Raw genomic sequence first — 17,374 nt, 5'->3', positions numbered from 1 at the left:
GGAACTGGAAAGGCCCCGGTATCTTTAAATTATCTCGTTGCATTCCTTGTCTCTTTCCGATGAAATTGAGTCAAGGTATTTTGAAAAACTTCAATTTTTTGGAAAAATCGACCTCTTACTCCCCCCTCATGAAATTTTCGACCAAAAATCAAAATTTTGCAATCGTGAGCGCCAAGTCGTTTTAGTGGATCTGCCAAATTTCAAGTTGCTACTTTAAGTAGTTTTGATGCGACAGATATTAGAAAAATCAGTGACAACTTTTTGTTTGTCGTTCTTCAGGCTGTTGATCGATTGGCGGTTCTGAAAAAATCAGTGTTTTCTTCGATCTTATTGAATTTTTGCAGGCCGAAAGCGTATAGTCTTCGCGGTGGATCTAATAAATTTCAAGTCGCAAATTAAAACAGTTTAGAGACACCGATTTTAAAAGAAAACAATGTCAAGTGTGCCGTTTTACAGGCCAACTTTTAGGGGTTCCTAAAAAATCAATTAGGCCCTTGATTTGACTGAATTTTTGCCCCAAATGCACCCTAAGGTTTATTCTTCAAGCCATTAAATTTCAACTTGCTGCTGTTCTTTTTTCGGTCATATGAAAAATAACCATTAACTGGGACTCACCTGGATGCACAGCATTTCCCACTACAATGAAAGTCACTTCCAGAATTAGCAGGCAAAATGATACCTGGAAAGGAAAACGGTTGGTTTAGTGGAAATGCTCCAATCAGGGCGATTGACTTGATTAAGTCGATGAGCAACAACTCAAATTCAGATGCAATTTGTAACCGCATCAGCTTTTATAATCCATAGAGCTAATTGGCTGCGAACTTTCCCCATTCTATTGCAAAGAGATTACAGCCAGATATCCCAAATGTAATTATCCGGAGGCAAAATCGCGACGAATGCATGTGTTGAGTACCATTCGGGCATAAATGTTCCGCAAAGGTATTATCTCCAAAACTAGGGAGTTGAGAGCCGTTCCTGACTGTGCCGTAATGAATAATTCGCTCATCGAAGAACTTTTCATTGGAAACCAGTTATCATCATCCGACAAAAAACAGATTATTCAATCAGGCCTGCACAAAGACCTGTTCTGCAAGCCTAGTTTGCGGGAGGTAATTAATTACACAAACTTTGCCGGCCATTTAATTGTATTTCCAAGGTAAAATCGTTAGCTCCAGTTGGAGTGCAGGCCCAAGTGAAAATTAGAACTCCCCAGAGCCTAAACAAACTCCAACAGATCAAATTACCGGCCTGGTACAGTGCTGATAGGAAAAAGTGAACGAGGGCCACATATATAAGCGCACTCATTCGTATTTGGGCGAAACTGACTGGAGTTGCCTACAATTTTCCAGTGATTCCAGATGTTTCACCCGACGTTTCGCCTTTAAATGCCGACCGCATTCTCAGGGGACGTCTACTGTAATATTGCTACATTCTAAGTCATTTGTCTTTGTTGAGTTGGCCAATACATTAAAGTGGGAAATTGTGCGAATATTTTCTTCAGTTGAAAGCCCTGTTCGATTGGTTTTTGAGTGCATTCAGTAATATTTGAAGTTTCGGCGGGGCAAATGATAAATTCTATTAAAACGCAATGAAGGAGACTGGCAAAATTCGCGCAAATAAAGTTCAAATTTGCATTATTCGACTGGGTGTCATTTAATTATCGCGCAAAACAAGCTAATTGAGTTCTTATAATCAAACATGCAAATGTATGTGCATATTCAATTCGAATAAAATCGAAATTTCACGCCACCAGTCGAATTTAATGTTGCGGAAAGCTGATAAACAAAAGCTCCTATTCGAATTCGATATTCATACGCATTTTCGGTACATAATCGGCGGTAATCGCGAAAAATTGACCGTTTTTGCCATTTTTTTCGAGAATTAGCTTCGTTCATTCTGTAAACTGTGGAATTCTTGCAATAAAAATTTTACAAAATTTGAGGCATTTTGAGTCATTTGAGTTTTGTTGCTAAAATCTTACCCGGAAATTTTCAAAGCGCTCCATCTCCCGACCTTTAACCGACAATTTCGTGTCTTCAGCGATTCTAAAGTTCAAATCGAGCCGTTTTGAATGTTTCATTGCTGTATTTATTACCAGGAATAATTTCAACGCATTTGGATAGTTTGGTAGACGCATATTATACAACTAATTGGACGCAACTGTCTAGTTGTCTGGCGAAAGCAGCAGTTATAAATGGGTTAAACAGTAGCAGGAAATAGATTCTCGTTTGCTAGAGTTTCTGGCATATTAATTACCAGGCATTGTCAACAGATTAAGAACGATAGTCCGACGAAAATCAACATGAAGCTCATTAGGGGCTGGGGCACTCAAAAGCTCCAAAACAGCGTCATTTGCACATTGCCCAAACAGGCTCGAACTATTTGTAATCATATAAACCGGTTGAAACCTGAGCTTAATAACATTCAAACGAGACTAGCTCGGATTTAACGCGACAATGCAACTGATCAAACGCTTGAAACAATCCAATGGAAATATCAATGGAGTTTTGTTTGGAACTGATGAGTTTTACCGGCGAATGGAAGAGTTTCCTGCTAATCTTTCGCTAGCAAAAGTGTTGTGTATCTTCAGACTTGTGTTGCAACCAGCAGCTAGAAAAAATCAGGCTTTGGATGGATTTGACTGAATAGGCAGAGCCAAGTGTCCTTAGCGGACACACAAACTGTCCCCGATTTCCCAGATTTTTTTCTTTTGAATTACTAATATTAGACCGTTTCAAAAAAATCACTATTTTCTTCGATTTGACTACACATTTGTCTTAAGAGAAGGCCAACTGTTGGCAAGATTTTAAAGCCATCCAAAATTTCTTGTGCTCGATGTTGGTGCAGTCTTGAAGCGAATTTTAGTTACTTCGGACAAATTTGTTTATATTTAGATAGTTTTGAAGTTTTGCAGGCAGAGAAGGTCAAGCCTTTGTAGTGAACGCAATCATTTTGCATAAGCTGCGTGGTCGGATTTCCAGGCGACAATTTTCTGACCAATCGATGCCAATTTTCCATCTTTTGAGACCTTTTGATCCTGCGGATCTGCTTGCTGGATTTTTTGCAGATGAAAAAAGGGACCCTAATTTAGTTTAGAAACTGCATTTTCACATATTAAGAAGCGTAAGACGTAAAAAGCAAGAAAGCGTAAGACCTTCTGAGGGGAACAACCAAATTTCAAGTTGCTAAATTAGCCAGTTTGAACGCCACGAATTTTCAGAAAAACGAATTTTACCTTTTCAAGTTTGCTGCTCTTCAGAATAACATTTTTCATTCCTGAAAATCAGAATTCTTCTCCATTTCACTGCATTTTTGCCAAACGAAAGTATGAAGCATTCGCAGTGAGCGAAGTAAATTTCAAGTTGCTACTTTAAGCAGTTTGCAGGCCACGAGTTTTCAAAGAAATGAATGTCAACTTTTTGCGTCTGCCGTTCATTAGACCTCAACTTTCGAGGGTTCTTGAAAAATCAGGATCTCTCTTGAATTGACTGCATTTTTGCAAGGCAAAAGCTTTAAGCCTTTTGAGCGGATCTACCAAGTTCCAAGTTGCTCCTTTAAGCAGTTTTGGGGCGACGAATTTTCAAAGAAATGAATGTCAACTTTTTGCGTCTGCCGTTCATTAGACTTCAACTTTCGAGGGTTCTTGAAAAATCAGAATTTTTCTCGATTTGACTGAATTTTTGCGACGCGAAAGCGTCGAACCTTTTGAGCGGATCTACCAAGTTTCAAGTTGCTACTTTAAGCAGTTTTGGGGCGACGAATTTTCAAAGAAATGAATGTCAACTTTTTGCGTCTCCCGTTCATTAGACTTCAAATTTCGAGGGTTCTTGAAAAATCAGAATTTCTCTTGATTTGACTACATTTTTTCAACGCGAAAGCGTCAAGCCTTTTAAGCGGATCTACCAAGTTTCAAGTTGCTACTTTAAGCAGTTTTGGGGCGAGGAATTTTCAAAGAAATGAATGTCAACTTTTTGCGTCTCCCGTTCATTAGACTTCAACTTTCGAGGGTTCTTGAAAAATCAGAATTTTTCTCGATTTGACTGCACTTTTGCAAGGCGAAAGCGTCAAGCCTTTTGAGCGGATCTACCAAGTTTTAGGTTGTTACTTTAAGCAGTTTGGGGGCGACGAATTTTCAAAGAAATGAATGTCAACTTTTTGCGTTTGCCGTTCATTAGACTTCAACTTTCGAGGGTTCTTGAAAAATCAGAATTTCTCTTGATTTGACTGCATTTTTACAACGCGAAAGCGTCAAGCCTTTTGAGCGGTTCTACCAAGTTTCAAGTTGCTACTTCAAGCAGTTTGGGGGCGACGAATTTTCAAAGAAATGAATGAAAAACTTTCTATGTTTGCCGTTCTTCAGACTCTTGACATTTTGAGGGTTCTCAAAAAATCACTAGTTTCTCCGATCTTAGTGAATTTTTGCAGACCCCAAGCGAAAGGGTTTCTTAGTGGATCCAATAAATTTTAAGTCGCCAATTGAAACAGTTTAGAGGCGCCGATTTAAAAAAATCAACGTCAACTTTACAAATGTGCGGTTTTACAGGCAAGAATTGGCGACTTGCTCAAAAACCAATTAGCTCCTTGACTTGACGGAATTTTTGCCCTAAAGAAACCCTAAGATTTCTTATTCAACCTATTAAATTTCAACTTGTTGGCTGATCGCCTTTGGAAGCAACGATAAAAAAATCCTAGTCCCCTTCTCTCTTTGTCACTTTTCAGGCCAACCTTAAAGATCCATAAAAAAATAGTTTTCCCCGCGATTTTACACAAGTCGCAAAGCAACCTCTGAAGACGCAAGACGCAGGTCTCTTATGCTGGCGAAACGTCAGGCAGACCCAGTTTGAAAACAGCAATGGGTTTGATGCTTTTATCCTTCCGCTGTTCATTTTTCGGCCACGTGAAAAATCGCCATTAATTATTAATCTAAGGGCTGCTTGGCAATTACATTCGGCGCCTTTGTCATACAACGCAGCGAAGAAAAGTTGCCATTTTCCCCTTTGTGAGTTTCCCAAAGTTCGCTGCTAATTAAAATAAACTGTCCCGTTTTGCGTTTCAAATCCGACTCATACCGGCTCCAGTGTTACAAGGCGGAAATAACAGGGATTTAAAAACAAACTGTCTGGCTTTTGGCAATTTCCTTACCTCCATTACATTATCTTTTCGCATTCCGTCCTGTCATTATTGCCCGAATGGCCGGTCATGTTGCAAACAAACGATGCGGCGACATTGCTGAAACAAAACACACTGTTAGTGGAAATTATACCATTATGTTGACTCAAAGAACACTCATTATTAAAAGGAAACATTCCGGCAATTGGAGTGATCGCCTTTGGGAATGGGTGCTGGAAATGTGGGCGAAACGTCGCTTGCAAGATATACTGGACGTTTTTGAAAGGCAAAGTGCCAGGATATTTTTCTATTTGCTCGTTTCGCGTTCGGTTCATTCATTCGCGTTTTTTTGCTTAATTTGACTGCAACTATTTTCAACATCGTATTTTTAGTCCATGCTTTCAGTTACATTTTTCGGGGTTTTCATATTAAACATTAAACAACAGTTTCGTTTTTAGAAAATGCTTACAAGGTTCTTTTTCTCATACGGTTTACGTTGTTTTCTATTGTTTTTCTCACTTTTTCTTCGTCTTCTTGGGATCTTGCCAAAAGCTTGTTGAATATCTTTAGATCGGACGTATACTTTTTGATTTTTAATAGTTTCTTCAATGTTCTCTTTTTCGATTTGAACTCTTTCACTTCCTAAAGCCACTTTGCAATTTCTCCAACCGGATCTCTACAATTTTTCTAGACTCAATTCGACTGTCTTTCTCCGTATTTATTACTTCGTTGTCATTTCCACGCTTTGGCATGATTTCTTCGTAATTTTGTTTTTCTTTCGCATTCAATTTCTTCTTCGTTTTCCGCATTAGTTTGTTCTCGCTCAGTCTCTTCATAATCTCATGTTCATTTTGCATTAATCCTCATTCTGCCGTTTCTCCTTCTATTATTTCTGACTGTTTTAGGACCTTTTAAAGCAAAGTTTAAAGTTAATTACAAATTTTTGTTGTCCACTTCTCTCTGTTCTCCAAAAAAATTTCCTGGGACTCCCAAAGGTTTCTTAAATAAATAAAAAACGTTTCTTCTCTATTGTCGTTTTGAATTTGAACTCCCAGGCTTCTGACGGTTACTTTAGGATTCCTCGAACTGGATTGCTATATTTTTCCTTCTTCTCTCTAGAGTTCTTCAGTGTACTTTAATTTACAGACTTCCTCTAGAATATTTAACCACCTTTCATCCACGTTTTCTAACATCTCAACTGTATTTCTGTCGCAGCTGTTTCCTTGTGTGTTGGCGTATTGCTTGTTTTCCTTTATTTCTTCGTCATTTCCGTCCTTTCTTTCGCTTTCCACTTCTTGGTTCTTTCACAGATTAAATAGATGCTCAAAGCATCCATCTGCCTATAATATCATGTTCATGTCCAACTGAGACTTTTTTGCCTGGTCTGAAGAAATTTAGTGGAAATTCAAATTTTAAACTATTTAGTCTGGTTTTGTATGCAAATTCTTATAAAAAAGTATTTTTTTGAGGATTGATAGATAATCAATTATTAAAACTTTGACATGTTTTTCATTGAAAATTATCGCATGAACTTAGGTTGTATTAAACGCAACTAAAAGATGGAAGATTTTGGATGAAGCTGAGCAATTTGATTGATTCCCCAATATACAGGGTGTCCCAATTGGAAAAAATTCCAACCATTAACAAGCAGATAAAGAAGGTTTTTCCTGTTTGTTTGCCTGTGCGATTTGGGACTCGAGTAAATGTCTGGATTAAAACCGAAGATTTTCCCGTGCAAATTAATGGAGTTATTCGTGGCAATTAATTCAGTGCCGGTTTCCTGGCAAGCTGCTCAATACTGTAAAATATTGAATCGATTCGAGTCTGAGCTGGGAAATAAACCAGTTCCATATTTTATGCTTAGCATGATTTACGGTCGTATTTAATTTAATGTTTCATTTTAAATTAGCCGAGTTTCACCGGAAACACAGAAATAATGCAATACTAAGAAACTGGTTTTGTTCCATTTCGCATTTAATTCCCCCTGCATTCGTTCCCTTTTAGTAAAACCGATTTGTCTTCTATCATCGTTTCGAAATGGAATTTCCGCATTTTCAAAGCAACTAAGACTTAAGATTGTTGATGTGTTCTTAGACAGTTTATTAAAATCCTCGTAGTTTCCTGAACATTTGTTTTTTTCTGTTGGTTTGTTTGTGACTTTTTCGCTTCGATGTTGAATCAGACATTCATTATCCAGTGAGTAGAAGGAAAAGAGGGAAAACTTCAGGCGAAACTGAACCGGTTCACGTTAAGATTAATGCGAAAACGGAGTTGGACACAGTTGTCAGAAGGGATCATTTGTTATGAGGAGAAGTTTCCACGGGAACAAAAGTCGGTTATGCAAAGAAAATCATTTAATTCACTATCTATAATGGAGTTTCCTGGGCCCCAAGAACGATTCATTATCGGAGTGAAAGACACGACGATTACCTTTTGATAGCGCGAGTTAAACACTGATATCTTTATTGATTGTCCTGTCGGTTTAGCTGAACTTTAGAGCATCAGCGTCTTTAATCGACCAACTGGATCAGAGACTGGAGACTAGAAGTAAATTAGGAGACGAATTTGGATGGGAAATTTTCGCGACTAGTCAACGGGGAAAATAAATATCCATTCATCGCCTGAATGGTGCATTTGTACATTTCCTGCTCAGATAATGCAGCAGCTAAACAGGCAACGCTAAATGATCGCCACATTTAATCAGTTTTACGGAAAATGATTTTTCTTGACACGAAAACGCCACTATCCGCGTATACTCAGCGGAATCAGTTTGATAAATCGTGTTTACTCAGAGATTTCCTTCATCTTGTATGACTAAAAGCGAAACGCTGCTCTTTCGAGATAATCAGAATTGCTCTTTACGACAACAATGACGTCGCGACGGTAGCGTCGGTGTAAGGAGTTTATTTTGCGTCGTTGCGACGCCTTTGAATATTTTTCCCGTTAGTTTCGTCTTGCTCGGCTAAATCATCCTGAAGAATTAAATGACTATCATCGTTGGGCGAGGATACAAATTTACGCCCATATACGTTTCGTTCAGATTTGCCCGATTTTTGCCAATTGAGGACGGGATGTTAATAAGTCGCTATTTAAAAGCATATTTTGGGGTACTTTATTGGAGATATTCCATAACCATGTTTTATACAACGTAGGTTTATTTGCGATTGAAATTTTAAGGGTCGTTTTAAGCGTTTTTCGCCCTGATTTTAGAACATACGCTATATTTTTGAAGGGGCAGGGCCAAAGCGGGTTGAATTTGCAACAAAACGGTGAAAACCCCAGTTTTCCAGGTTTGTTGGCTAGAGAGTTAACGCCAAAAGAGAATCGATTTTTTTTACTTTCGATGGTTCAATGACAAAAGTTTATAACCACGGTGTATAAGTTTATATTCATTATGATTAATTTATAACATAGAGCACGGCGCTGGTTTAGACCTCAAAAACCCTCAAAACTTGCGGTTTTTTAAAGCAATCTAAACATACAAAAGGAAACCAACAGTTGAACTTCCAAAGCGAGAAGCGTTTCGGAAATTTTACTAGGAAACAGTGCAGTTTTCTTAAGAATTTTCACTTTTCTTTTGTATAATTGTTGTAGCTTTTATCATTAAGAATTCTCTTTTGGCTCTAACTCTTCTAACTAACCCAAACTAAACCAATCTAACACAAAGTCTCTTTCCTTCAAACCAAGCTTTTTTTCGATTGCTACATTATCAGTTTTTTTACCTCAAAATTAATTTTCTATTTAATTTAGGGATTTTATTGCCTTTTTTGTTTTCTTGGCATCTGCAACCGTTTTTAAGTGAAAACAATATAAATAGTCTACAAACCATGAGCACAAATTGAATTCGATTCCTCGCAAAATTCCCCCATTAAAAATATCAGAATCTCGCCGTTCTAACGTTTAATATTTTAAGCAAGACGCGCCAGCAAAATCCAACCGGAGAATACAAAACAACTCAAACCACTTTTGAAAGTTGATTACTTTCACAAAATCGTCCGTCTTCAAAACCCTTTTAAAGGAAAATTCGTTTTCCCCAACCACTGGCGCCATAAATGTCAAACACTCTGTACAATAAATTCCATTAAAGTCAAGGTTGAATTTAGGTGCCTTGGCAGGAAGTTGTAGCCAAGTTTCGGGGAAAAACGAGCAAACATCTTCAGTATTTGCGAGCAACTTTGTACAATGCACTTGGGCCCATCTTCGAAACAATACACAATGGCAAGTCACTTCTATTTATGACACGTGGAACAATGCAGGCCGTGGAAGTTGCAGATCTACATATCACGCCCCCATTTCCATTCGCAATAATATATCTCGGGAATTTCCATCAATTCGGGCAAATATGCTCTTGTACTACTTGGCACTAGCGGTGGGGGAAAGTAGTTTTAGGTGCACTCTGATACGCGCCGCCATTTGACTCAAGATGTGTTGTCAATGCTTTCTACCGATTTTCAGTGGGCGGCTGCCGATAGTCCAAGGGCAAAAATTTACAAAAATGTATACTTTTGATCAACAGTACGTAATCAAGCAAATTCCCTGGCGATCTTGAAGCCAATGCTGGAGATTACTTTTTAATGTCTAAATATTGCAGTTTAATGGCATCGGCGGTTTCCTTATATGTCTTGTACAATAGCCAGTTGCTAACCTTCACCGACTTTGATAGATTTTTTCGTCTAAATCTAATGTTACGCTAACATTGACGACCTGATTTAGTTGATTTTCAATGCCAATTGGGATTTTCTTGCAAACAAACGAACTTTTCGAATGAATATTTCCAATCATTTCCACGTACATGGAATCGATTAGCGATTTGTGTGAAAACAAGCCGAAAAGTGAAAGTCGCTTAAGATCGTTTGCAACATAACGTGTGTACGCTCTTCGTAGTTGAATTTTAAACGATTATCCAATCCGTCAGCTGGTGAGCGTCAGGCATGTATTTAAAATTGCATTTTCTGCGTGGAATCCATAATTCAGTGGCATCTTTGCCCATAAATAACGCAACTCGTCTTCAGAGTTTACAAACGGCACAATCTGCGCGGCTAAAGTTCCTGACCCAGTCATTACTCAAACTACGAATTATTGCAGTTGAAAACTAGCCCAAAATGCTGACGAATTTTCACCGTGTTTAGGCCAACGAGATTCATTAAAGTGTCGACAGTTTAGGGAAAAAGATCGCAAATCTGGATCGAAGCAGCAAATTTTTGAGGATTTTTTGGTTGCATAATACAGATGGAAACTGGTTAAAGTGACTAAACTGGAAAAATCCAGGGATATTCGGAAACCGACAAGTTGTTCCAAAGCTTTTGAAAACTCCGATCTAGCTGAGACACGCTGTATATTGTTAGAAATTTCGGTTAGTGTCAGATTTAGCTAACAATTTCTCAATTTTGAAAAAAATTTGAGAAATCTAGTCAGTGATTTGGAAAGGTTGATAAAATATGCAATGAAAATCAAAGGCCTGTTGTCAAAAAACTGCGAATGACGCAATGGATTAATTATTAAAAAATAATGACCTCAGAAAAGTCACCACCCTGTATGTTCTTGCGAGCAAGAGTGTGACTGAATGCTTAGAGCAAAAACATTTAACATCGTCCTAAATTTGAATGCTAGAAATATGGAGGAAAAAACGCAGAAAAGTTCCAGTTGTCAATAGCAGTTAAGATTGTTTATGCCGCAGTTTGCCGTATCCTGATCTTTTGCTGTTGAACATTCACACACTTTTCACTGTGTTGGAATAACAGGCGAGCAAGCAAATGGGAAAAAGCCTCCATAAAACCAAATTCATGCAAGTAAGTAAAAAGTCCCGCGTTATTTAAAAAACCCAATTTTTGCTGCCTTGAGATACAATTCAACAATTTTTCATTTTCTGTAGATATTGTTTGAAGGTAATCAGCAGAGCAAAAACAAAAATGCAAAACTCCATATGCCTGCGGGCTATTAAGAACCGCCCCCATCCGATCGGAAAAAAGCATTGGAACCACGACGCGAAATAAACAGCCGCGTCTCCGAAGGTTTTGTCAAAACTGCTTTCCTCTCAGCACTTGACTGTGTAGTCCGAGTGCAAACCTATTGAAATGTGAGCATCTATATTAGGATACATTTCAAATAACTGGCATTTCAACTGTTTGCGCTTCAGGTCATTTTTGTTAAGCTGCAAAAGTTGGCAGTAATTTTATTTCTTCCCCAGCTAGATGGCCGGACAGACATAAATCTTGGCGGAAACAAACGAATTACTCTTCACATCATAACGGCCTAAGGGAGTGAAACTGCGCCATTATATATGCCTAACGGGGACATCAGTTTAGCACATCCGCAAAGCACTTACTTCACCATGTTAGTATGTCCAACTGAGAAATATTGCCCGAGGGAGACTTGGGAGTGTCGGGTAACAAAAATGATGCCATGTCTACCTAAAAGGTGTTTCTGGCTTGGCTCATTTTCATTCATTTCGCTTGTTGTGTTCATTTTTTCCCAAAATGGAATTTATTTGGTACCCGACCGTGTCAGACCAAAGACATGGTGAAGGATCTATGGGACTTTCTGGATATTCAATTCCGGCTTGCGGCGACTTGATTACACGCGATAAACTACTGAAGCCATTAAACCGATTTTAATTAAAGTTTATATTGTTTAATAAGATGGTGCAATAAACCATTCCAGACAATGCCGCGGAATTGGGTGTCGGACTGCAGCAATTCAGTTTTACTTTCCACGTAAAACAGTTTAATTAAAATGCTTGTTTACGCGAAGTGAAAGAGGAAGACCAGCCATTCTGGCTGGGTGAAGTGAACGGTCGACGATAGTGGAATAGTTTCCTCAAGTGAATTAGTATTTGGGTTGAATGTTGCAACTGTTGTTTGCAAGAACTGCGACCTTAAGCCAACTTCCGGCATCTTAAAAATCAATGGTTCCTCGATGGCAAAGCCATCGATGGGACTTGAATTCGAGTTGCGCGACCCTGACTTGAATTCTTCGGCCAAGGCAAGGTCGGGCCTGAGAACTGTGGAGTTTTCTTAGTTCAGCAGCGAATTTCGCACAATTAGTTAAGGAATTTGCTTGGAACTTCCATTTGGCTCTCTTTACTAAATGGGAAATACTCTCAGGGTGTTCACAATGAACTAACTAGCCAGATTGACTATGAATTTTACATTTTTATGCGTAATAAAACCAATTTAATTCCCTTCAATTAATGCTCAAGTTGGCTCGGACTAAAACCGGTGATGTTTCCTTGAAACTCTACTTCTTGTATTTATATATAAAACAAGTGGTGTGGTCGCTTTTGTTTTTATTCGCGCACAACTACAAGGAAGTGATCAGTGTCAATATACACGGACAAGAGTGATAGTGAATTATTGGATAACATTACCAGTTTCGGTTGCCCAAATCTGTAAGTGCTTTGAATAAATCAGCATAAAAAAATCAAGTTTCAAAATCCGCCTCTGATGTACATGGTTTTAAATTTAAAGTCGCCAGAGGAAGCAAAAAAACTTGTCGAATCACAACCAAGAATCAGCCGTTTTTTTATTGAGTAAGCGGACAGTTTTTGACAAAATGACCGCATGTTTAATCAAACAGAAAAAATGTTGACTTTCCTTGGGATTCCTCTTAAATTTCTGTTAGTTTAGTTTGGACACCCTGTATGTTAGATGTGTGTAAGGAATCAGGCCATTGGGAGATCGTTTAGAAGAACTGAGCGCGATCAAAGGACTTGAGTACATCACAAAACACTCAATTGGGCCAGTTTTGCGCCTCATTCAATGAAACGGTTTGTTTCCATATCGGGATTTGAATCAAATGTGAAATCAGTAGCATGTTTCTTAAAATTGGCGACGTTTCACCATATTTATTTCGACATCTTCAGGGTCAATACAACGCGAGACAAGATTCAAAAATTCTATGATTTTGGAGTAACGACTCCTCTGTAAAAAATCAGAAATCTTCTACTTTTAAGACACTCCTTTCAAATTTTTAAAATTTATAGAAAATCAACGGAAACTTGCAATCTATGGAAATTCTGCTAGAACTTGACCTGATGTATCTTCTATAAAAATCCAGCAGTTCAGAATTGCATCGGTCGGATTTTTAAAGTTACAATTTTTGAGACAATCTTCTACATTTAAGACACTCCTTGAAAATTTTGAAAATGTATATAAAATCAACGGAAACTTGCAATCTATAGAAATTCTGCTAGAATTTGGCCTGATATATATTCTATAAAAATCCAGCAGTTCAGAAGTGCATCAGTCGTATTTCTAAAGTTACAATTTTTGAGACAATCTTCTACATTCAAAACACTCCCTGGAAATTTTGAAAATATAGAAAATCAAGGGAAACTTGCAATCTATGGAAATTCTGCTAGAACTTGGCCTGATGTATATTCTATAAAAATCCAGCAGTTCAGAAGTGCATGGGTCGGATTTTTAAAGTTACAATTTTTTGAGACAATCTTCTACATTTAAGACACTCCTTGGAAATTTTGAAAATTKATAGAAAATCAACGGAAACTTGCAATCTATGAAAATTCTGCTAGAACTTGACCTGATGTATCTTCTATAAAAATCCAGCAGTTCAGAATTGCATCGATCGTATTTTTTAAGTTACAATTTTTGGAGACCGGCTTCTGGCTTCAAGACACTCGTTGGAAATTTTCAAAATTTATAGAAAATCAACGGAAACTCAATGTATGGAAATTCTGCTAGAAATTGACCTGATGTATCTTCTATAGAAATGCGGCATTTCAGAAATGCATCAGTTGGAATTTGGAAGTTGTCAGTCTTTTAATACAGGCTTGCACGACAATACAAAATCCAGTTATTATGTTTAATTGCCCACGTTTTACTATATTTAAATAGATATTTCAAATATCACTCGTGGTGGGTTTTTTTGTAGGCATAGGCAGAAATTGATTTCTTGAGGTTGAAAACGTTATAAACAACATCTTGCATGAATAAAACAAAAATAAAATTGCCAAATTTAACGCCTTCCTCCTATAGTTACCAAATCAAAGTTCATGAGCGGCACATCGGAAAATTCGACGTAAAAAATATTCCAGTTGCAATTATTGCTGGCAATTTTCACCAGAACAACGAACACGAATGGGGATATAAATGTGAAAAATATGAATGCGCTATCGATGTTCTAAAAGCCAGAAAACGGTTCAGAATATCGTGTTTCATCATGAAAATCGTCAGTTTTTTTATGTTTTGCTTCTCGGCAAAACGGGGGTTTTAAGTCAATTTTTATGCAGAAATCCATTAAAAAAATATAAAAATATTGCAAAAATCCTGTGTAGAAGCAAACAGGGCATTGGCTCTCAAGATGGCCAAATAAAGATGGCAAAACGTCCATAGTTTTCAAAATATTAATCACTAGCAGTGATTTGAGTCGATTTCGAAAAAGATGGCGTTAAACGGCCTCTTTGCACATCCATCCAAACACGCATTTTTTCTTGAACATACACAATTTCTAAACAAATTTAACAAATGCCTAATATTCGTCTCACATCGACGTTTTTCTGCTTAATTAAATTGCAAAATGCGTAAAACAACCGCGAAATGTCGCGAGCGAAAACGGCCGAGAAAAAGCATCAGGAGATTGAAAATTGTTTACAAACCGAGAACGAAAATGGATCATTTCAGGCGCTTTTAAGGCATGTGATATTTGCAAATACCTGCGACCGACCGCTGGGGGGAACAAATTAGATAAGGGAGAAAAACCCTTATAAGAAACCCACCCTTAAGCCCAGAGATTTACATTCCAGTGTGATGTTTTCATGTTGTCCTCATACAGGTGGCAAATTTGAAAATATCCAGCCCAAATTTCGGCGAATTTTAGCCCTAAATTCCCTACCGGAGGCGTGTTGAAAGGAAGAAGAAGAAAATAGAACTTGGAACCTTGGCTGGCGTGTTTTTGCCGAAAGTAGGCATATTAAAGGCCTGATGTTCGATTCTTAAAAAATGTATAAATGCACACTCTGGGCCTAAAGTGAACTGTTTCCCTGAAAATCCCTCAAGATATGGAAGGAAAAGAACAGCCAAACTCCCCGTTCTTCCACTTCCACATATGAAACAGCTGAGTATAAGGGCACTATTGAATACAGGGTGTTATTATCTCTTACCTCAATTAATCGCAAAAGAAAATTATCCGAAAATACAAGAAGTCCTATAGAAATCCATGTCACTTGAAGTTCTTGTGCTCCTATCTTGAGGTTTTTGTATGGCTTGCCGGCACTTTTCCGATTCAATCGTGTACTGAGCCACAAATTAATTACGGAAAAACACGCAGGTTTATTGCGCGAAAATTGGAAAATACGAAAAGGGCATAACGGTGCGCAACAATCCACGTTTACCGGCAAACTGAAGTGCGCCCATGTGGTTTTCGCAGGGTGATAGTTTAGGCGCGTGCCTATTGGGAAGCTGAGCTAAAATTGCGAAAAAAACCGATTTTCTTCATAAAATATCAAAAATTGTTGCACCACTAAACCCGTTGTTTCTCGCTTAACCGTTTTGTCAATAAGCTACACACTGTTTTAAAGCTTTTTTGTATTTATTTGCATTTACTGGCCATAAATCAGTGCAGATTGGTGCTCTTGATACTCTACACGCTTGGCTAATGTTACCAGCTTTCCTCTACAGCATGTCAAACACTTTAGCATTTTGTTGTTATGTTAATGAACTGGGCCGTTTGAAAGATTTTTTTCAGCTGTTTATTTTCCATTAATTAAGCAATTTTCTGTGCTTTTGGGGCGCTGTTAGTTCGTTTTCATACTTGGCTTTGTTTTGAATAGAAATTTGGCGCATGCAAAAATGCATTTTGAAAATGTTGTCACTTATTTTTTGCTTAGGTTTGAATGGCGATGAGTATAGGGTTTGATTTAGAAATTTTTCTGGTTTTGCAATTTTTTATCGGCGGTAGTTTTCGAGCAAATGAGTTTCAAGAGAGCAATAAAGCGAGCCACAAGAATTTCAATAAATCACCCAAAAACACACAAAAAAATTTAATAGTTTTCAAAGGTAAACAGCAGTTGACGATTGTGCGAGTCAACTAATTTAAAGTCAACTAAATAAAAAAATATACAAAAACAAAAAACATTGAAATAAAAAGTGACAAAGATTGTCTATTTTTGCACTCAGAAAAAAGTTTTAAAAATTATTCAAAGCGCACGTGAATTAAAGAAAATTTTAAGTCAATCATACGAGCAGATAATTGCAAGTATGTAATCGTTTACAATTGTTTGTTCAGAATCCGACGTAGATACAAAAAAAACACAAGAGGCCAAAAAGTTTCTCTAGTAAAAAGAGAACTTAGTTTCTTGTCGATAGGCGATCAGTAGCATGCGGTAATGGGGTTGGAAGAAAAGAGATGTGAGAACGATCTTCAAGCTATTTCCCTGTTTCTTCGCACAACCATCAGCAGCGATTGGGGAGAAAAAATTGAGTAAAATAGTTTACTGAGTGACGAAGCACTAAAGCAAAGAAGTAAACAACAGAAAATGCGGGACTTTTATCAAAAACCAAGCAACTGTAAAACTTTTGACAATCGGAGTCTCTCAGAACTTCAGTGTTGGCTTGCAAGCAATTGCATTATAATTTTTATCTCAAAGTCCAAGACGAAAGAGGACGAAAAAAATTTTCAATAAAAAAACTTTTCAAATTAAATGTTAACTCTAAAAATTCTGAAGAAATTACCAGTGGCGCGCTCATCAAAAGTTCGAGGGGGATAAGCGAGGCACGACCCTAAAAAAACGTTTGTAAATACAATTTATTTTCAACTGATTCTGCGGACTCAATTTTCGGCTGAAAGGTTCGCAAAAACTTCTAAAAAGCCAAACAAATATTATTTTCCTAGTTATTGCGGCTAAATATGTTGCGATGTTCCAGATTAACTATTTAAGCGCTTGTTCGACTAATTTTGATTGATTTTCTGGGTGTAAAATCCAGGAAATCTTTCTCGGATCATGTAGAAATATGGGGTTTTCCTAACATCTGATTTGCCTAACAATCGCCAAGCCCAAATTTGCTTATTGCAGGTCAATGAATTGGTTTAATCCCTGTCAAGACCCGACGAGGTTCGGCTAATTGAAAAGGGGGGTGCGACAACTTCAGGCCCTTGTTTCCATTTCAGGAAATTAGAGATCCGTAAAACCAACCAGTGCCACTCTTGTATAAATACATCGTTATTCTAATAGAATGCTGGCAGGGCCGGATTAACTTGTGGTAGGGCCCGGGCCCACGATAACTGCAGAGGCCCTTTAAAAAAAAAAAAA

The 17,374-nt window shown here is 37.7% G+C and overlaps 2 protein-coding genes across 4 annotated transcripts in view; one reads left to right on the top strand and one right to left on the bottom strand.

The window, feature by feature from the left end:
* The window catches only part of LOC109543874 (suppressor of lurcher protein 1), a 97,997-nt gene that overhangs the window by 73,477 nt on the left and 7,146 nt on the right, over positions 1–17,374 (bottom strand). For 2 of the 3 annotated variants that reach the window (XM_048665982.1, XM_019913797.2), the window contains exons 2-3: positions 5,143–5,229; positions 616–679 (exon numbers count right to left, since the gene is read on the bottom strand). In XM_048665982.1, coding sequence (XP_048521939.1) covers positions 616–679; positions 5,143–5,166 — 88 coding nt within the window. In that variant the 5' untranslated portion in view covers positions 5,167–5,229. Of the gene's footprint in view, positions 1–615; positions 680–5,142; positions 5,230–15,226; positions 15,971–17,374 lie in introns of those variants that run through there. The other variant, XM_019913798.2, reaches the window with a different exon arrangement.
* The window catches only part of LOC109543884, a 9,070-nt gene continuing 3,508 nt past the window's right edge, over positions 11,813–17,374 (top strand). The window contains exon 1 of the mRNA XM_019913809.2: positions 11,813–12,496. The gene's annotated coding sequence lies outside the window, so the exon portion shown is untranslated. The remainder of the gene's footprint in view (positions 12,497–17,374) is intronic.

This window comes from Dendroctonus ponderosae, unplaced genomic scaffold, assembly GCF_020466585.1.
Source record: "Dendroctonus ponderosae isolate FM_Combo_2020 unplaced genomic scaffold, Dpon_F_20191213v2 Dpon_F_20191213_4, whole genome shotgun sequence".
Lineage (NCBI taxonomy): Eukaryota > Metazoa > Arthropoda > Insecta > Coleoptera > Curculionidae > Dendroctonus > Dendroctonus ponderosae.
This window is presented reverse-complemented; position numbering and strand designations above follow the sequence as displayed.